The 21665-nt window shown below is 37.9% G+C and overlaps 1 protein-coding gene across 1 annotated transcript in view; it reads right to left on the bottom strand.

The window, feature by feature from the left end:
* Window positions 1-20916, bottom strand: part of KIF20B (kinesin family member 20B) — a 28628-nt gene extending 7712 nt beyond the window's left edge. The window contains 18 exon segments of the mRNA XM_061348938.1: window positions 677-841; window positions 1385-1564; window positions 2495-2650; window positions 3662-3798; window positions 4062-4187; window positions 4961-5021; window positions 5391-5513; window positions 6434-6572; window positions 7903-9103; window positions 15646-15808; window positions 17259-17378; window positions 17523-17584; window positions 18315-18351; window positions 18353-18583; window positions 19144-19288; window positions 19853-19881; window positions 19883-19993; window positions 20791-20916. Coding sequence (XP_061204922.1) covers window positions 677-841; window positions 1385-1564; window positions 2495-2650; window positions 3662-3798; window positions 4062-4187; window positions 4961-5021; window positions 5391-5513; window positions 6434-6572; window positions 7903-9103; window positions 15646-15808; window positions 17259-17378; window positions 17523-17584; window positions 18315-18351; window positions 18353-18583; window positions 19144-19288; window positions 19853-19881; window positions 19883-19993; window positions 20791-20916 — 3312 coding nt within the window.
* Between the last annotated feature and the right edge of the window lie 749 nt (window positions 20917-21665).

Here is a 21665-nt window from a genome sequence, read left to right as displayed (position 1 = left end):
ATTGATAGGAAATCCACTTTCAGCCCTGTTCACTATTAATTCACAATAGAGCCACACAGCATTAATTCAGTTTAGCAGGAGAACTATACCATTAAATACTGTTCAAGTTAACATGCAAGGGTTCAGTCAGAACTGGAAGTCTCAGTATAGTTGCAAACCTTTCAATTTTTTCTTCCGGAAATAAGCAAAGTTGATACTTTCTTCGCATAAACTTCAAATATTGTTTTGGTTTTGTGTGGGATGCAAGATATTGTTTTGTTCTTCTGAACCCCCATATAGGTTGGAAGCTCCTATTACAGAAACATCTCTATTACCACAGTATAGGCAATATCACAGAAGTTTTGAGCTGAAATTTCCTGAGGATAATCAAACTGAAATGGCACTACAATGTCTTCAAATCTCTAGAACCTGGATTAGTTAACTAGTTTTCCCCTCAGGTATGTAAGTTCTATAACGTATCGAGAGATGGTATTCTATTAATGTAAGTACCCTACTTCTGATAGCAAAAGTGGGAGATGGAAAGAATGGACAAGAACTCAGAACTGAGGATAAAGTATGAAGAACTATGAGCATTAAGTTTTGTCAGATTCCCAGTGTTGCTGAAACATATATTGACAAAACAACAAAAGTTATTAAAAACTTGTAATTCATACATACTTTCCGTGACAAACCATACCTCTTTGTTTACAGACTGATCTATTTCATCTTGTCCTTCTTCAGGTAAAGGTACTTTTGCGATAGACGGAAGACTTTCATGGTTAATCTGCTGTTTCTGTTCCTTTATAAAGTCATCTTTCTCAGCCAGCTGTTTCTTTAGTTCTTCTATATCAGTTTCCTTATCCTAAAAAACATAGCAAAAAATGCCACAAATTGCAGGACTGGCAAAAGAAAATATACACACGAGCATCATTACTTGGAAGCGTCAGTTTTAGAACTGCAAGCTAAACCCGTCAGCTTTCCAACAAAAAGCCAACAATTTCATGTATGAGTGGTCACTATTTAAAGTGAAGGGAAGTAATGTAACACCCGGGGAAGATGCAACGCGAATTTTTACTTATGTGGAGTTCACCTCCCATTTGCTCATTAAGTCCCTGGGGCTGTGAAAAAAGCAGCAGCTATGATAATTGTTTCAGATCTCCAGTCCAACTTTGCAATCAAAGGATCAAAGAGACTTTAAATAAACCACTAAATGTTCTGAAACTTTGGTTACTGTTACAAATTCGGTTTCAAACAAAGCTTCTATTTTTAATGAGCTGCTAATGGCTTCAATATGACAGTAAGAAGAAAAACAGAGCCAAAACACAAAAAGTATTGTGTGTTTTGTAGAATTAATGAATAACAAAAAAAGAAAAAAAAAATCCCACAAGAACAAGAGAGAGAGAACCTTTCCCAAATCCTTTAGTGCAGCCTCTTTCAGTTCTGCTATTTCCTTATCTTTTTGCGTGCTGTTAGAAACCAAAGTCTTGAGCTGTATTTCCAAAGCTTCTACTAATTTATCTCGTTCTTCACGCCACTTTTGAAGATTGTTGTCCTTTTCTACCAGCTGTGCAGCAGCAAGTCTTTCCTAAATAGGGAAAAAAGAGATTAGAATTGAACACCAGTTCTACACACTATCCAAACTGTTCTGATAGTTTGGTTTCACATAGTATTACTATTTTATTGCCTGAGTAAACTTGAAAGCCTACATTGATATTACAAAGCTCACATAAAGCTATTTTAAAAAAGCAAACTATGCTTCAATTAGAAAATCTGCATCTATATTTATACTCTTTGTTAGTAATAAAATCAGAGCAAGCAAGTCTCAGGCAAGCAAAGCCACAGATAATTTTAAAGTAATCTTAAGCTCCTAATACCTTCCTGTACTGATTGCAGGTCCAGAAAGTCATTGCCAACTATATCTGGATGCAGATACAGCTTTAGATTGATCAGATTCATTTAATAATTTTATATACTCAAGAAATACAACCATGACGCAGTCTGGTGAACAGGTATTTACCTTGTAATTAACAGTTGAAACTGATACAGGAACAAAACCACCAGCATTTTAACTAAATAAAAAACTACTCTACTCTAAATCTCAAAAGAAGATTTTTTGTTAACCTCTGCTTTTAGGAAAAAGCCAAACAAACAATCCTATTTTTCAAAGTCTGTTTTCTTAGCTTCAAATAAGCAGCAATTCATGTAAGTGTAGGTTACTGATAGGTGTTTTACCCACAAAATAATGTTTGAAGAATTCAGTGAGGTGATGATAGGATAGAAAGGAACAGGCACGTTAACTTCCATTACCTATTAAGCTTTTTCAGCTTGTGACCCCCCTATTCTTCCCTTTTCTTAATAAGATGGTCTCATCTAGGCTTCACCATGTGATAAAGTGAGGGGATTTTGACAAAGGTCAATTACCCTCAAGCATCCATACTGTTAACACTTCACATGAGATTTGCTCTGTGCTAAAGACACTAGAGGATTCAATACACTAAGATCTCCAGTCACTTACAATTTCTGCTTGTTTCTTTATGTGGTGCTCTCTTTCCTCCTCAAATTTTCTCATTTCCCTGTTGCGAAGGATCTCAGCTTCTTTTACTTGATGTATGAGTGTCATTTTCTCCTCCAGCCACTTCTTTCTATCACTTTGATACTTTGCCTCATTTTCCTATTTTAATTAAACCAGAAATAATACCATAGGTAGAGATTAAGACAAAAAATAAAAATCTCAAAATCCAGGTTACCATTAAACAGATTTCTTTCTAAAAGATAAAAATCCTAACACAGTTTTACTCTAGCATATTCCTAAGTGCAAGTACTACATTCTCATATGTTCCTCCATATTGAAAAAAAAAAAAGAACAATTTTCAGCAAGTTTTATTCAGACTGACACATCTTCATGAAATTTTTTTTTTTCTCATCTAAAAATGTGCTGAGTGAGCACACTATAAAAGTTACACACCAGAAGTAAACAGATTCTTTTAACTTACAAATTCCCAATCTTTTACACTGCCTTGCAGGACATGTTAGAAAACTTACTTCTACTTAAGACTGCAAGGCAAAGTGTACAGTACAGTTTGAATGGTAGGCAAAGATCGAGCATACCAAAGACTGTCACTTCAATCCACAGCAACTTTGCCTCCTTTCTTATCACAGTCAAAGCTCTTGTCAGACATTCACCCACATAAAACAGAAGGCACCCGAATAGCTGCTTGTGGGGAGAGAGGGGAAATCTCCTCTCTAATTCAATGAGAATTAGGTTTAAATCCTCAGTCTAACAAGAAGGGGTTACAGGTCATAGAGCAAGTGCAAGATCTTGAAAGTTTGATTTAGTTGCCAAAGCAACTGACAGGAAAGAGGTTTGGAATAGCTGTCATAAGTTAGATTAACTAAGAACTGTAAGAGAAGCCTAGCTGTAGTAAGACATCTATGGTATCATAACATAAGGGCGACTGCAGTTCATTACAGGGCATCAGTGATGCCATATGTTACACAGATACGCATCCAAACTACTGTACTGGTGCAAAACAGCTTATAGAGGAGGTTTCCTTTACTAGTGTCACAACTTGCCATATGATGCCCTAGCTCTTGAAGACAGTGACACAGAAAAAAAAAAGTAGATTTCTAAATGAACGTTATGGCTTTAAAACTAAGTATGAATTACATCACCATATTTTACCTTCAGTTCTTTTTGCAGCTTCATTATTTCCTCATTTTCACTTATACTTTTCTCTTCATTTTTGCTCATCTTTTGCTGCCAGACACTATCGCTGTGGTTATTCAGCTCTCTAAATTTCTGCTTCCATAGTTCCAGTTCTAGTCAGTACACAAAATCAGGTTATATAATATGTAGTTTACATGCATATTTGAGCACATTCACACCCTTATTCTAAAGTTACTTGAATTTATCAGCTGTGACTGCAAAGGAACAACAAAGCCTTTAACTGTTAGAAGTTTGTTATATGCTACATAAAATTAATGCCTAAATAGCAGTAAACAAATAAAACCATACATTTAAAGCATCTAATCACAACAGATCAAATATAATTTTGCCTCCCTGCTCCCTTTCCATAGATTACCCAAAACTAATCTGTTGGTCTCTTCTAGTTTGGCTTCAATCACTTCTTCTTGTTTAATCTGCGTCTGTTCTTGTTCTTCTAATGTCATCCGCATATCTTCAATTATTTTTTCCTTTGCACACAGATCTGAAGATTTGAAAAATATTTACAAATGAGCCCTATCACATTTAACCTAGTTCAGGTCAGCTGTCCTGGCTGTGCTCCCTCCCAAGTTCTTGTGCTCCTCATCACTAACTGATCCATGAGAAACCACTACTTAACACACCAATGTTTTAATTGTTGTTTTCAGCATTAATCTTATACTAAAGCCAAAATACAGCACTGTACCACCTACTAGGAAGACAATTCTATCCCAGCAGAAAACCAGGACAAGCCCTCTCCCTCCCCACTGCCCAAGATCAAAAGCTCTATTAGAAATACTGCAACTCTACTGAACTATTTGAATCCAAAATTCTTAAGTGACTCCATGAACTTGATTTAGGCAAACATTTCAGTTTAACATCAGACTGTGTCTTGTATTATATGGGAAACTAATAACTGCTGGATGTTTATCAAGCCTGCAGAAACTGTTACTGTGCTAGTTAGTGTTTCAGCATTCCAATTTGTTAAAATGACTAATAAATACCAACATTTAATAACCTGACACTGGTATCAGCAAATTTATACTTTCTCTGAGCTCGTATTTCTTAATCTCAGACTGACTGCTTTCAAATGTACCTGCAAATAATGCCTTAATAAAATTTAGTTCTTGACTGTATAATTTTAATGCCCTGAAGTTCCTAGTTTTTTTTTAAATATAAGTATATAAAACTGTCTCAAGTTCATTAACAATATGACAACTCATTCTGTTGCCATTCCACAGCAAAGGGGGGGAAGTAATAAAACCATCTTTTTCTGACCTTTACATGTTTTCTCATACTCTTTGGAGATTTCTTCCAGCTTCTCATTATTCAACTGCTCCTAAAACATTTAAGAAAAACAGTCCAGCATAAATTTTTTATGTGGTGTTAAGGAGCATTCAAGTTGACTAAAACCCAAAAAAATTTAGAGGAAAACTTTACTACTAACATATCTATGTGTCACTAATAAGAATATCTGCAGGTATTAAATGAGTATTAATTAGGCAGATTATATAAAAACAACTTGACAGTGGCATGCAGTGAGGAAGTCTTTAAACATCTTTTATCCACCTATTAAAATTAATTTCAAACTCTTATCTTTACTCCAGTTTCTGTAAGCTTTCTCCTTCTGCTTGCCCCATTTAAGGATTCATCAAAAAAAACAAAACAACTAAGAGCAGTAAAAAAAATAAAAATCCAAACCCCCAACCTTTTTAAGTTGCAGAATTGTGCGCTGTTTGATCTCTAATTCTTCACTAAGCTGGTTTTTAATTTCCTGAAGTTTATTAACCTTGCTCCTCAGTGATATCTCTTCAGATCGCATTGTACCCACCTGTAACAATGCACAAAGACATCAAGGAAAGCTAGCATTTTGTATAAGCCTCTTACAACCTTTGTAAGTTACTAAATAGCTAATTATTTTAATTAAGAGTTAAATATCTGCAAACAGCTAAATTTTCAGGGGCAGGGGGTTAAAAAAACCAAAAACAAAACACAAAAGAAACAAAACAAAAAGACCTACCAGGAAATAACCAAATCAAGCTACAAATTCATTTCCTTGCTATTTCTCAAACAAGGGATTATACACTGAATGTTGAGTAGGAATAGGTCCTCAAATTATAGGCTGCTGGGGAAGATATTAATACTTCAAATCTTAATTTTCAAACCAAACTCTTCAACAGTCTTTTGAATTTTAAGTTCTTGTAACATCCCATGAGGTTCTAAGACATCCTGTGCTTGAAAAGCAAATACTAACAATTAACATTAAAGCGATTCCATGCTTTCTTTTCTTCTCCACACCTTAACAGGAAACGTAACTCAAATTTTTAAAAGTTGCTTTTTCTGAATAATCCATCTCCTCCTTCCAGGTATCAGTGTTTTCCCCCCTGAACCATCAGCCTTTGAAGTCAGCACGAATAACATAAGGCTACTGTTGTCATTAAGATTATGTTTATAATTTACTTCTCCATAACCAGATTAGCCATAGTTTTTACAAACCTTTTTCAAATACATTAACAAAATTTACATCCCCCCTTCAGTATCTGTATTAATCTGTGTTTTGACATCTGGTATTATCTTTAGCTTACAACTTTAATGGCAATTTAATTTAAGATTCACTGTTATGCTAAATGCATCACTTGAAACAGCTTTATTATTAATCACATAGCATTCATAGCTTGAAATTTGTGAAAACAGGTTTTAATAACACAACCACAAACAAACTTGAAGAAACATTTGGCCTACATTACCAACCTCTTCTTGTACTTGCTGAATTTGTTTCTTGGCATCAGAAAATTTCTCTTTCAAATCTGTATATTCTTCCTTTTTCCTCTGCAAGTCTTCTTTCAAACTCCGTACAAGGGCAGAACTCTCAGAAAGATCTTTACGTAGCCTTGTGTTCAAAATTAAGAGATGTAAATGACATTAGTATTATATATCTCAGAGAAACACCTTTTCCACATTAACCCAGGCTCTATGCTGTTTTTATTCATTAAAAAAAAAAAAATAATCTTAGACTTCTCAAATTGATGCCAAGCCTTACAAATTTACTTTTGTATTTCAGCTTATTATATGATCCTGAAGTAATAAACTGATCAGATTCACTTCTGAACACTGCAATTTATTTTTAAGCAGACCAGAGCAATCATTTTTATCATTAGGTGTCCTTACAAAGTAAGAAAAGGAACAAGGTTAATATCAAGTAAGTTTAAACTTGACACCTACATACCAGACCTTGTAAGGATCAAAATATGTAAAAATAAGAAAGTAGAAAAAACAATAACATTGCAACAAGTCCTGCTATTACAAGGGCTACAAAATAATTTAGAAGTTTGATGAGTTAATTTTTAAATTATATTTATTTTTAAAAGTTTACAATAAGACACCTTGGATTTTTACTTTAAAACTAACAGAAGGTTTTTTAGATTCTATAGCTGAAGATACAAAACAAGGCCACACAAAAGGAGAAACACCTTTCAAGGTGGGGGATCCCCGGACCTTCATGTTAAGTTGTGCATCAGGGTATATGCAGGTACCTACAAATATGGTGCAAAAGAAACCCTAGTAAGGAGAAGGGCTACGTAATATCTTGAAGCTATTTTTGTCTTGCAATTGCCTTAGCATATAACAAATATAGTCTGTCAGATACATTTAATCTCTTATTTCTTAGAGTTCTAAAAAGTAGAAGGGGCTGGGGAAAGTTCTATCCTTCTAAACCTGTTATTCCTTCAACTTTTTATAGTAGGCTCTGTTCACCTAGAATAGCTATCAACAAAACCAGCTGTTTACTCCCTAAGCTCTTTTTTTTTTTAACTTCCTTCTTTTCCTTTTTAACATTCAGTCCTTTCCAAAGAAAACATTACCTGCTTTTAGACAAGTTACAGGATATAACATTGAACTATGTTATTTCCTCTAGAAAGTGTATGCAATATAACAATATTAGAGATCCCCAAAGAATTCCTTATTTCCTTGCATGCTCCTGTTTCCCCCTACAACAGTTCCACATTATTTAGATGCATGTTTATGGAAGAATACACAAACAGGTGAGGAAAACATAGGCAGCAGAATATGCAACTGTAAAATTCAAGTAGTGCATTAAGACTTTAAGTAGTTTGGTTAAAAAAATTGATAAACATGCAAGTGTTATGCCAAAATAAACTGATGTTCACAGAAAGTAGCTGAGTCTATTCTCAAAGGTCTAGAAGTTCTCAGTATTTACTTACAACTCTATAGATTGTATTTGCTCATCCTCATTTTTCTCTTTCTCCTGAAGACAGCATTTCATATTCTCCAAACTGTTCATCAACTGCACAATTTCCTCCTTCAGATTTACTTCTTTATCATTTAGTTCTTTAATGGTTAGGTCTGAATTGGCACATTTCTCTTGCAGAGCTACTGTACTAGTCTCTAGATTTAAAATAATAGATTCTTTTTCTTTGAGTATTTCTTCTAATTTTTCTATGCTGTCATCTTTAGCTTTAAAAGCCTCCAATAGGCATTCAAGCTCTCTTATTTTTTCCTTGTAGGTGGTAACTTCCTCCTTGAACTCAGCAATTACTCTGTGATCTTCTGCAGCCTGTTTTTCAAAATCCTGTGTTTTCTTCTGAATTTGCTCTTCTAACTGACTCATAAGTTCTTTCTCCTTTAGGGACTGATGATCTTGATTTGCAATTTCATTTAATTTTAATTTCAGTTGATAATTACAGTTCTCAGAGTCACCAAGTCCTTTCTTTAAGTCTTCAACTTGTTGAAGTAGTTCTTGAATCCGCTGACTTTTTTGTGAAGAAACCCTTATAATATTTTTGCATTCTTCCCAAAGGCTTTCAACACTGCTGTGAAAGGAGCCCTCCCATCTCTGATCTTCTGTAGAAGCAGTTTGAGACTGCATGCATACAGAACTCACTTGAGCTCTCTCTAGTTCGCCTTTTTGAAAGTCTAATGAAGCTTTTAGATTAACAAAATCAATATCCATAGCGTAAGACTCAGCTTGTGAGTGACATTTATACAACTCATCTACTTTGGACAGCATTGCTTTAATTTGGGACAATTTATCAACTAACTTTTGGTTTGCACTTTCTACTCCGTTATTTAGCTGAATAATCTTTCCTTCTTGTTCCTTATTTATAATTTTCTGTTTGTCCAATTCAGAAGCAATCTTCTGATAATCAGCTTGACACTGCTTAAGTTCTTCACTTAAGCCAAAAGCCCTTTCTTCAGAAGCAGAAAGCTTGAGATGCAAGCTTGTTATCTGCTCACTAAACTCTTTTTTATTCTTTTCTTCAAGTGCAGCTAGCTGACCTTCCAAGGTTTCATTTCTTTCCCTCAGTGCTAGTATCTCTGCAAGATTCTCAGAAGTACTTGTTTTCAAATATTCAGTTCTCTTTCGCTCTGGAGTGTCATATTCCCAACTCTCCTTTGTATCTCCTAAACAAGAAAAACAACATAGAGGTCAGGCTGGTTAAAACAGATAGTACAAGTCACTAGCAATACCAGATGGCAATTACCATACAGAATGCAGTCACCATCTGAAAGCCACACCCTTATAGAATGGTTAAGGTTGGAAAGGATCTTAAGATCATCTAGTTCCAACCCCCCTGCCATGGTCAGGGACACCTCACCCTAGATCCTATCACCCAAGACTGTCCAACCTGGCTTTGAACATTGCCAGGAATACAGCATCTACCCATATCATTGGACTTTTTTGTCTTGAAGTAGTTAAAGCCCTCTGATTAATTTAAAATGCAATAGGTGTCTGTTAGGCTTCGAGAAAGTTTGCAGCAGGAGAAATATTAATACTTTTCCATGGCTCTATTCCAGCCTCCTGCTCTGCACCACTAGTAGAAAGGCCTTTCTAATTTTACTAATCTGTACTGATATCTGTGAGCTACATACCATTCACAGTCATATCTAGTTTTCACCTTCGCCCATTCAACAATGTCATTAATACAACCAGCAACCACTCATACCATGTTTAGAAGAGCTATGTCATATACATTTCTGAGAAGTTTCACTCATACTTGCTATCCTCTTAACTTTAAAAGTTAAGCTAAAAATCCAGCATGAGTTTTTTTGCTTAGTGTTAGGACTTTCTTTTCAATTGGTTTCTAAACAACATATAGCTATTTATACATGCACTTAATATGTTCCACGTAAAGTTCTCCCAGAAAGATAGGTGAAATGTTCCACCCCAATCACAAGTTTTCATAAATATTTTATTAGCTTCAGCCAGTTTCCCCCCCCCAAGTAATGAGAAATTCTAACTAAAATAACACACATTTCACCACCTTCAAAACTGACTCCAGCTATGCTTCACACAAGCATTTTAGAATCCAGCAGTGTCCAATTAGTAGCATACATTCTATGCTTTAGCATTAAAATCAAGCCTGACAGAGGATTCTTGCAAGTACTGTTAACTACAGCAAGGTGGAATTTGGCTGTCACCTTACTTCGAAAGGATTAAGTAAATAGGCACTGCACAGAAGCATCCTCCAAACAGATCCAACAAGTTTTATAGAGTTAGTAACAATAAGTGATACTGAAACATTAGCAACAGTGTTCTCCATCTCAAATGAGGTTCTGATTTCACTTTGTTGGGTTTTTTTATTATTTTTAGAGTGATCAAATTCCACAGGACATTTTTCCTTCCTGCTTTTCTGTAAATTTCTGTTCTAGTTAGACATATATCAAGTGCTCCTGCTAGGTCAGACACAACAGCAGCTTTACTTTGGCTTGTAAAGCCATGGTTTTGAATCCTACAAGATGAAAAATTCTAGGTAGGAAAATCATTTTCTACCTATCCAAATGCTACATATTTTCATTGGACATGAGTTTTGCACAGTTCACACTAAAAGGGAAAGGTGCCAAGTTACCTTAACACATTTTGTGATGTAAGGTGGCAAGATGAAAAAAAAAAAGCACATCATAGCCCAACACCTACAGTGAGTAGAGTATGATCATTCACAATAAGATTTAGAAATTATTTAGATGCATGATACTGACAACCACAACCATGCAAGCAAAGTAAAATACTAGTGCAAGAAAACAATATTTACTCCAGAAGGTTTTTACGTAGGAAGGACTTGTGTGCTCATCTACGGGGGTATGACATTATAGGCATCACAGAAACATGGTGGGATGGCTCCTATGACTTAAGTGTTGGAACGGAAGGTTACAGACTCTTTAGAAAAGACAGGCCTGGCAGGCGCGGAGGGGGAGTTGCCCTTTATGTTAGGGATAGGCTGGAGTGTATGGAACTCTGTCTGGGGACAAGTGAGCAGATAACAGAGAGCTTGTGGGTCAGGGTTAAAGGGAAAACAGCGATGGGAGACATTACTGTGGGGATATGTTATAGACCACCTGACCAAGAGGAATCTGCTGATGAAGCACTCCATAGGAAGATAGGAAAAGCCTCACGCTCACGGGTGACTTCAGCCACCTGACATCTGTTGGAATGACGGTCCAGCCTGGCACAAGCAATCCAAGAGGTTCCTCGATTGCGTGGAAGACAACTTCCTTCTGCAAGTAATAGAGGAACCGACAAGGAGAGGTGCCATGCTTGACCTTGTGCTCACCAACAGGGAAGGGCTTGCTGGAAATGTGGCACTGCAGGGCAGCCTTGGATGCAGCGACCATGAGATGGTTGAATTTGAAATCCTTAGGACAGTGAGAAGAGCGTGCAGCAAGCTCACTGACCTGGACTTCAAAAAAGCAGACTTCAGCCTCTTCAGGAACCTGCTTAGTAAGGTTCCATGGGATATAGCCCTAGAGGGCAGGGGGGCTCAAGACTCTTGGTTGGTCTTCAAGGATCACCCGCTACAAGCTCAGGAGTGTTGCATCCCAACTAGAAGGAAGTGCAGCAGGAGGACCAGGAGACCTCCTTGAATGGATAAGGAGCTGCTGAGGAAAATTCAAATGAAAAAAGAGCTTTATAGAAAGTGGAAGCAAGGACAGGCAGCCTGGGAAGAGTACAGGGATATTGTCTGGGAAGCTAGAGACAAAGTTAGGAAAGCTAAGGCCCAGTTAGAATTAAACTTGGCTAGGGATATTAAGGATAACAGGAAGGGATTCTACATGTACACAGCAAATAAAAAACAGATTAGGGAGAACGCAGGATCCCTCAGGAAGCTCTCGGGTGAACTAGCTACACAGGATTTGGAGAAGGCTGAGGTTCTGAAGTACTTCTTTGCCTCGGTCTTCTCTAGCAAAGGCTCTGACCGCATCACCCAAGTCTTGGAAGGCAGATGCAGGGACTGTGAGAAAGAAGACCTTGGGCCCACTGTAGGAGAGGAACTGGCTCGAGACCATCTTAAAAATCTGAACGTGCACAAGTCCATGGGACCTGATGAAATCCATTCACGGTTCCTGAAGGAGCTGGCGAATAAAGTTGCTAAGCCACTGGCCATCATATACGAGAAATCATGGCAGTCAGGTGAAGTTCCCGATGACTGGAAAAAGGGAAATATAACCCCCATTTTCAAGAAGGGGAAAAGGGATGACCCAGGGAATTACAGACCAGTCAGTCTCACCTCTGTGCCTGGCAAAATCTTGGAGCAGATTCTCCTGGAAAGCATGCTAAGGCACAGGAAAAACAACAAGGTGCTTGGTGACAGCCAGCATGGCTTCACTAAGGGGAAATCCTGCCTGACCAATTTGGTGGCCTTCTATGATGGGGCTACAGAACTGAGGGACAGTGGTAAAGCAGTTGATGTCATCCACCTGGACTTGTGCAAAGCATTCGACACTGTCCCACAAGACATCCTTGTCTCTAAATTGGAGAGACATCAATTTGATAGGTGCACCACTCAGTGGATAAAGAACTGGCTGGATGGCCGCACACAAAGAGTTGTGGTCAATGGCTCAGTGCCCGGCTGGAGACCAGTTGAGTGGTGACCCTCAGCGATCAGTGTTGGGACCAGTCTTGTTTAACATCTTCGTCACTGACATGGACAGTGGGATTGAGCGTGCCCTCAGCAAGTTTGCCGATGACACCAAGCTGTGTGGTTTGGTTGATACGCTGGAGAGAAGGAATGCCATCCAGAGGGACCTTGACACGCTTGTGAGGTGGGCTGGTGCCAACCTCATGAAGTTTAACCATGCCAAGTGAAAGGTCCTACACCTGGGTCGAAGCAATCCCAGACACAGCTACAGCCTGGGCAGAGAAGAGATTCAGAGCAGCCCTGCGGAGAAGGACTTGGGGGTGCTGGTTGATGAGAAAATGAGTATGAGCCGGCAGTGTGCGCTTGCAGCCCAGAAAGCCAACCGTATCCTGGGCTGCATCAAAAGGAGCGTGACCAGCAGGTCGAAGGAGGTGATCCTGCCCCTTTATTCTGCTCTCGTGAGACCTCACTTGGAGTATTGTGTGCAATTCTGGTGTACTCAACGTAAAAAAGACATGGATCTGTTGGAACAAGTCCAGAGGAGGGCCACAAGAATGATCAGGGGGCTGGAGCACCTCCCATATGAATATCGGCCAAGAAAGTTGGGGCTGTTCAGCCTGGAGAAGAGAAAGCTGCATGGAGACCTCATAGCAGCCTTCCAGTATCTGAAGGGAGCCTATAGGGATGCTGGGGATGGACTCTTCATTAGGGACTGTAGTGACAGGACAAGGGGTAATGGGTTAAAACCTAAACAGGGGAAGTTTAGATTGGATATAAGGAGGAAATTCTTTCCTGTTAGGGTAGTGAGGCACTGGAATAGGTTGTCCAGGGAGGTTGTGAATGCTTCATCCCTGGCAGTGTTCAAGGCTAGGTTGGACGAGGCCTTGGGTAATATGGTTTAGAGCAAAGTGTCCCTGCCCATGGCAGGTGGGTTGGAACTTGATGATCTTAAGGTCCTTTCCAACCCTAACTGTTCTATGATTCTATGATTCTAAAAAGAAAAAGCTCCACTCCAAAATATGGAAGGCAATTTTTAAAGAAGAGTACAAATCTAGAAAGTTCAAAAAGATAAAACTTCAGTCTTAGGTCATTAGTATCTCTAAATACTATCAGAAAATGATCACAGTGTAGCTGCACAAATTGTTCTGTTGCACACTTAACAAGAATGGTTAAATGTAAGCATATATTAATAAAAGTCTTCATTTTGGAGCTTCAAACAACTCAGTTTTAAAACCAGATGCCTTCTATACTCAACACCCACAAAAGAAACATATTTAACACTACTGAATAGCCTGCTCTTCCCAACAGAAAAAAAAAAAAAATCTCAGTGCTTACATTAATTGGCACTGATGGTCAATTTTTTTTTTGAGTACTATCCCTTTTCTATTTTTGTTTAGATGAGCTTCAGTCATGAGATAACAAACCTACTACTATCTAGTATATCAGTAAGTCTAGATGAGCTTCATTTCCCACCCTTATATAGATGGCACCATCTAATGGCCATGCTATGATCTAATATTCATCCTAATCAAAGATAGAGCTGAATGAGACATGCATCTGGTATAGAGACAGAAGCTTTCTGTAAGTGTGACTTTTATAAGTCTTAAAATGAGACTTCAAATGACAAATACCCCACTGCATCACACACCATCAGTTGACATAGCCTAATATTTTACCACCTTTTTCTACTGTTGTTGGGTCCAGCCACTTCCTACAGACCTTCCCTGATACAGAACAATTGGGAGTGTTGGAAGAACATAGGACAGTTTAACTCTGCTTAACCATTTCAGTATCTGTGTGTGGACCTATTGGCTGCTAGCTTGTCTAATCATTCCTGGAATCTGAGAATCATCTGCCTCTCCTAACTTCTAGGGCAGGAAATACTAGAAGATCATTACCCACTGCATGAAATTCTTTTTTCCATAAAGTTAAACCGATCTTCTACTTGATCTAGTGTTCCCTTGTTCTTTCACTGTAGGGTGTGATACATGACAGTCCAACATTCAGTTTACTCACTATCTGTATCCCCAGTTTTCTCTGAGTATGTGAATTTAACAAGTCTCCTTTTAGCATGTTTTGTCTCCTCTTTATGGACATAAATGTTTTCTGCTTCCCATTTTTTTAAATTTTATTTCTATTTTTCTATCCTATTCTCACCTAGAACATTTTCTTGCTTGCATCTATTCTGCAGGAGGAAGGCAAGAAAGTAAGGGACACAAAGGGAAGACACTTCATTCTGCTTTTGTATGTACTTTTCCATAATTCTGGGAAACTGAAGGCCAGCTCTCTCATCAAGTCACTTAGATGCAGGCAGCTCTTACATATACCATTTGTACAAGATCTGTCCCATAGCTCAAATCTCACTGATTAATAGACCTTAATGAAATAGATAATTTAAGTGCAGTGTCCTTTTAAGTTTCACACTTACCCTTGAAGGTCTTCCACTGTAGCTAGTTTATTCACCTCATTCTAAGAGAACTGGTAAGCTCACAGATGAAGGAAGGAAAGCGAAAAGATTAAAGTGCAAACGTGAGCTGCACAAAATATGCTATCTGTGGACTTGAAATAATTTTACTTCCATTCAAATGGAAAGTTTCTCTACTTTGCCAGCACTGTCACAGTGACAAAAGCTGGTGTGCTCACAGCATGCATTCAGAACGAAGCAAAGTTTAACAGTACATGCTGTATGACTGAAAACAGTCATTGACAGACCCCTTTGATGATTGCTTAGAATATTTTAAAACAGCTTGAGTGGGAGCTGCTACTTTCCCAGAAGTCCATCAACAGCAAGTTTTGTACAAAACCAGCTGTTAAGAAATTTTTTAAGAACTACAGCTGAGTGTGCAAGTCCATAAAAAGATGAGGAAAAGTCTAAAAACTAACTTTTATTTTAAACATTTAGGAGTGCACAGTATAGGATCTGCTTCAAGACAGATGAAATTTACACAAGTTACTTCCATTTACAGTTTAACATAGTAGGTTTTCTCTTCGTAACGCAATGTTTACGCTTCACAGCTTTTAGTTTCTGCTCTGGAATATTAATCAAGTTTTTTTGGGAGGCCCCCTCTTGAGTGATGGTAGAAATTGTACCTTTCTTTGTAGGTGGCTCTTCTTCCACAGTAGGCCTATTTTCAAAGCAGCGTTTTCTTCCCACTCCCAATACAGTATCTTCACAATCCTTGAACTGACTGCTTTCAATCACCTGGTTAGAGTTCTTTTCTGCCATTCTTTTAAGGCTAGTTACAGTGTTGTCCTGTGTTAAAATAAGATCAATTACTTTTAAGTTTTAAAAAGTGAGCACTTAAAAAGCTTATTAATCTTTTATAACCAAGTATTTTTACAAAATTATCTAATATGTTTAGGGGTTGTGAGAGGAACAAATCAGTTATAGATCAGTTACTTAAATCAAAAGCAGGTGGCTTTCAGATACAGTGCAAAGCATTGCGCTTGTCTGAAGTACAGAAACATAACAAGAAACTAGTAAACTACAAAATGCAAGACTTGCATGTAAGAGGAGTTTGCTTCCCGTCTAAAGCAGTGTCCAGTGTCAAAAGAGTTGAATTCCTGATTTGTACAAACAGCAAATAGTCAGCTCTGTAAGTTCATCACTTCCTTGTCATACTTGGTAGTTGGAAGTAACTTAAAAGCCCAGTTAGACTGCATGTTTGATTAAGAATGAAGTTTCACTTTCAAGATGACAGAAGTAACAAGCCATGCTGGTTGCCAAGGACCAATTATTCATCTTAAAGTACTTCCATGAAAAAAAAAAAAATGGAAATCTATTCAGGCTGAGGTTTGTGGTCATTTTAAGTTTTGCACCACACACTCTCCAGAAACACTGGACAGATTAGAGTCATCAAAACTCTTACACTCAGAACATTCACACTTTTGAATAGCTAAGTTGCTGTGGGACAATAAAGGGAGCAGAAGATTAAGTATATCAAAGCCTTAAGTTTATAGTGGAAGAGAGAAATAGGTCAGAGCCCCGGCTAAGTTTAATTTGAAGGGTTCTCAGAACTACTTCAGGTTACTGGACATCCTGCTCAAAAAAAAACAAACCAAAACCAAAAAACAAACCAACCCTAAATGCAGATTTTGATGTTTTGTTGTGTTTCAAAACACAATCAAAAGCAGAGATACCCTGGCCAACCACTCCCAGGTAAAACTCTGTTCAATATATTCATATGCCCTCCCTTTAAAAGGGTGTGTGCATGCTGGAGGTGGTGGTGGGAGAAACACTGATTTTTCTTACTAATTTATGCAATCGCTACCCTTCTCACATTATTAACTTTTTGACTTAAATAAAATTTGACTTTCTACTGCAACAAAACCTCCTTTTCTTCCTCTTCCAGTCAGGCAAAAGTAAGGACAGTGACATAATCCCTCTATTCCTACTGTTTAAGTCCTCCCACTTTGAGTTTAGTTTCCCCACCCCCACCCCCTTTTCCTTAGAGTGCCTTTTCAAAGTCTCATCTCCAGTTGCCCAGTAACTCCAGATCACTGCTTCTGAAAGTTCCATTTCTCCACACCCCCCACCCCCGCACACATTTCGCTGTAACTTTCCTTTCAATGCCAACTCACCTGCTACCATTCAAGCAAGCATCAATTCCTTACAGAAAAATTCAATTTTCTGAAATAGTTAAGCCAATATTAAGATAGATTTAGATCTTTGTATAAGGAAAATTGAGACACCCAAGACTTACATAGTCTTTTATGGTTTCTTCTAAAAGGGATATCGAATCTTGTAGTCTCATAATAGCATCATCTTTTTGCTCCACAATGTCCATTAGTTCTTGAATCCTTTTATTCTGTGTATTCATTTTCTTGGAAATGAAAGAACAGTAATTCAGTCAGTGTTAAATCATTCAACTACTTGGAAGCAATATCAGTCATAATGGAATTTTAAGCTATTGGAATACTGTATTAAACCACATCATTTTGCACAAGTTTTTCCTTGAGAAAGTTACCTCAGCTGCTTCTTTAAGCTGCTCAGATGACTCAGCTAATTTTATCATCTGTGTTTGAATGTCTGCAACAAGAAAAGACTGTATCAAATAAGCAGTCAATATGTAGTTTACTTATTAGTCTATTTTTTCCAAGTCTTCTGGTAACTCAGTAGCTTTTGAATAGATTGATTTAATTCCATGTTGACATATACTCAAGACATTTCAGAAGTTGCTTAATTGGTTTGTTTTTTTTTAAACAGAATTGAGCCTTGCAACCCACATAAAACAGATCATGACAAGAGACTTCTGGTGAAATTATATTAAAAGGTATTGTTACTTTTTCCTCTATGATCGTTCCACAGGGTACCTGAAAACACTGCATCAGCAAAATGTAAAGTGCTGGGACTACAATATCATGAAATCAAGATTCAATTTTATGTTTTACCCCATGATTCAGAAGCCTGCAATTGATAAAATTAAGTAGTCTTAAAAATGGAATAACCAAGACCTGTGAAATTGTTCAACCTGAACATATATAAAACAATTGGTTACCACATTGATACATACGATTTGGTTCCAAAATCCTGCTTAATTAGATCATTTGCTCTACTTAGAATCATAGAATAGTTAGGGTTGGAAAGGACCTTAGGATCATCTAGTTCCAAGCCCCCTGCCATGGGCAGGGAGACCTCACATTAAACCGTGTCACCCAAGGCTCCGTCCAACCTGGCCTTGAACACCGCCAGGGATGGAGCATAGTCAGTAGTCAGTCCTTTCTTGGTTTTGCCTTTCACATGGTTACACCCAGCTCACCCTTGCTTTTCTTTGCCAGCTCTCCTTCAGCTTTGAATTAGTTCCTTGCTTTTCATTCCCAGCTCTTCTTTGGTCTTAGTTAGCTCAGTGGTAGTTTTTCCCAGTTCTTTTTCAAGCCAACCTATAACTTTCTGTTGGTCCTCTAGGTTCCCAATGTACTTGTGTGCTTCTTCTGCTTGCTTTTTGATATCCGCAACATCATCCTGCAGGGAAGCAACAACGCCCTCAAGATCAGTGTAGGTACCAGGCCCAACGCTATGGTTTTCATCCTGAAAGATAATTTATACCCAATTAGAAATGGCAAATAATTACCCAGTAGTCATTATTTCTACAGAAAAATGGGAAGACCATTATGAATTCAAACATATAAGTACAGCTAATTCTCACTTCAAAACCATCTTTGGTTTTCAGACGTTTTGATTGCCAGTTTTTGTCTACCTTTACACACAACTCTCCAGTATCAAGTCATAGCTATTTTTCTTTTTTTAAAACATCTAATGACCCATCACATTCCCTTTCACATCACCACAAAAACATCCCCTCCAAACTTAGTGTAAGAGCAGGTATTTTTTTTACCTGAGGAGAACATTGACTAAATACAGCAAGAGAACAGAGAATGCAGAAAACCCCAAAGATGCCTAAATGCACACCCACCCAAGGCTCAACAACTGCTATTAAATTGGATAAATACATCTTGCTGAGAATACAGTTACACAGCACATAATCTTCGAAACCACTCTTCTAATCCCCAAAACATAATGGCCATAATGGATAGTTAGTAAAGGAGATGTTGGGGCACGGGTTAGGGGGTGTACAAAGGTAAAAGTACCAGAGGTTCAGCTTGCTCACTGCCAGGCCTGTCTTTATATCCTTCATCTGTGTTTTCAATATAACCATTTACAAGTTCCTTGAAGATTTCCAGACGTCTTTCAGTATTCTCTTCAAGTCGTTCTCGTTCCTGAGAAAGGCACTCTCTGTACAGTAGGAAAAATATAGTCAGATAAAAGCTAGCCAGTACGAGATGCTAAGAAGTTATTAGTACAGCTGCTTATAAACAAAGTTGTTTATTTTAGCACAATAGAATGATACACAAAACAGTGCTGCTACACCAAAATACAAGTATATTTCCCATGCCACACACCCCCAAATAATGAGGGCGGACTAATATATTCAAAGATTATGGATAGCGCTTAAACTTTTTTAGTAAGCTTCTCAAGTCAAAATATCTGTCTGGAGTATCCCCAAGACTGCAGTAACTAAAGAATATGCAAGTGTCCCTCTTTTTAATACAAATCCTATGAAAAAAAGCCTTTCTTGTACGGAAAATTCTAAGGGAACAAACACCACTTACAGATTAGACATTTTTCCTGAACTCATTGTCCAAATAGAAAACTGATGTATTAACAGATGTGGTAAATCTATCAGAAGAGGGTGGAGGGTTTCTTCTGGCTGAGAGACAGGTTTAAGGAACAAGTGAATTTTACTTTTTTTTTCTTTTTTTAAATCAGTAACTTCAAAACTGCTTAAAGCTCTCTTACTTGAAATCTCTTTCCCGTTTAGCAAAAAAAACGTGTAAATTCTTCTGTGACTTCTTCACGAATTTTTATTTCCATCAGTAGCTTGTTATTCTTTTCAGCAATAAGTTTATCCTTCAAGTCTTCTATGAGATTCAGCAGTGTCTAGAATTACCATAAGTTTTCAATAAAGAAAGTTTCCCACAAGTGACATTTTTCCCCTTTCCTCAACCATTACAACACTTAACTGGCGAAAGTTCTTACAGTTCTTTTACTAGCTCATTCATGCAACAGGAGGATTCATCAGTAGATTGAACTATCAGCAATTTACTCAGCAATTTATAAGTTCACACAGAGTAGGCATCAGCAAACAACAGGCTTATTACAAGAATTCTGGAAGCTGTCTTAAAAACACAGGCTTAAGCGCCATAGGATTTGGTTCTTGTTTTCCAGATCCTCATTTGGGGGCAATAATAATGAAAACTCCACAAAACCCTCAAGTCCCCTGTTCCCTCACCCTTGTCTTCCCTAGAATTGACCAAAATTGCTGTTCCTTACAGAACAGTTTTCAGATTTTTCCTGAACATAGAACACAAAGGAACAGTCTTCTCTATTGCTAGAAAACAGGTAATACTACTTGCTGTGCATGGTTATTGCATGGGTTACCAAAAGGAGAGAAATAGAAATCTGCAACTCTTACTTCTCAGTCTGTACAGTTTTCCCACAGTAGGCACTAAGTCATGAGTAATCCCACTTTTAGATCAATCCCACTTTTAGATCTGAAGTAGATTCAGATATTCAAGTAGAATGGTGATCTGAAGTAGATTCAGATATTCAAGTAGAATGGTGATCAGAAAAAAAAAAAACAACCCACCAAAAAACCATGAGGTGGGAAAATGAGAACACCGCTTTGCTTCAAGACTCCATTCTACACTAATTCTTAAAGAAGCCTTAGCACATACCATATAGTCTTCTTTTCCCATACCAACTTGATTTGCTTCATGTTGCTGCAATGCTTCTTCTCTTGACATGTGCTGTTCCTCATCATCATCTTCAATCACATCTTCTAAGCTCCTATCCCATAGCATAGTAGTTCTTTTCCTTGGGACTGGCACTAAAAAGTGTCAAGCAGTGATGATTCTTTTGCTGATTTCTGGCCAAATGACTGAACTTGAGGAAGAACAGATGCATCCAGAACAAAGACCTACCCAGAAAATAAAGAACAAAGCCACCAGTAATTTATTAAACCTTTACTGGCACTTTCCTATAGGCCTCCCGAGACTATCCTCTGTTCAGAGTCACTACTTAGACCAGTTCCCAGCTAGGGTACCAAAAAGTCACTTTATAATCTAACCCTTCTTTTGATCCTAGGAACACCAAGTTTCACAAGCTGAACAACCTACAAGAGGGTTGCCAACCCACACACCAATATATTTATTTTTCCTATACTTGGGGTTTCTAGTTGCATTACATAAATGTCATCCTACAAATTCTATTTTTTAAACAGCTGTATCACCCCTACAGTCTGCTCCTTCTGACGTTGTACTTAACCTGCTTAGACAAGCCCACATGCCAAAGGCCTGGACCTCCCTCAACCTGCCCCCTGAAACCTGTATGGACACAAGGATGACCTTTCAAACTCTGGTGCTCAACCTATTTTATCAGTATTTCAGGTGAGCAATATTCAAATTAAGATGGCAGTGGGACATGGGCAGCTAGAATTGCTCCTAAGAGGGAGCATATCATGACCACAGAAAAAAGTCTACCTAGCTCTCAGGGAATTTCTTCCCAATACAGCAAGTGTCTTGTTAGGCTGGACATTTTGTAGGAATGACAG

Source organism: Neopsephotus bourkii, unplaced genomic scaffold, assembly GCF_033783945.1.
Source record: "Neopsephotus bourkii isolate Nb327-2 ecotype Australia unplaced genomic scaffold, CSIRO-AGI_Nbou_v1 NB_379, whole genome shotgun sequence".
Classification (NCBI taxonomy): domain Eukaryota; kingdom Metazoa; phylum Chordata; class Aves; order Psittaciformes; family Psittacidae; genus Neopsephotus; species Neopsephotus bourkii.
The sequence above is the reverse complement of the archived record's forward strand: the minus strand, read 5'-3'. Positions and strand labels throughout refer to the sequence as shown.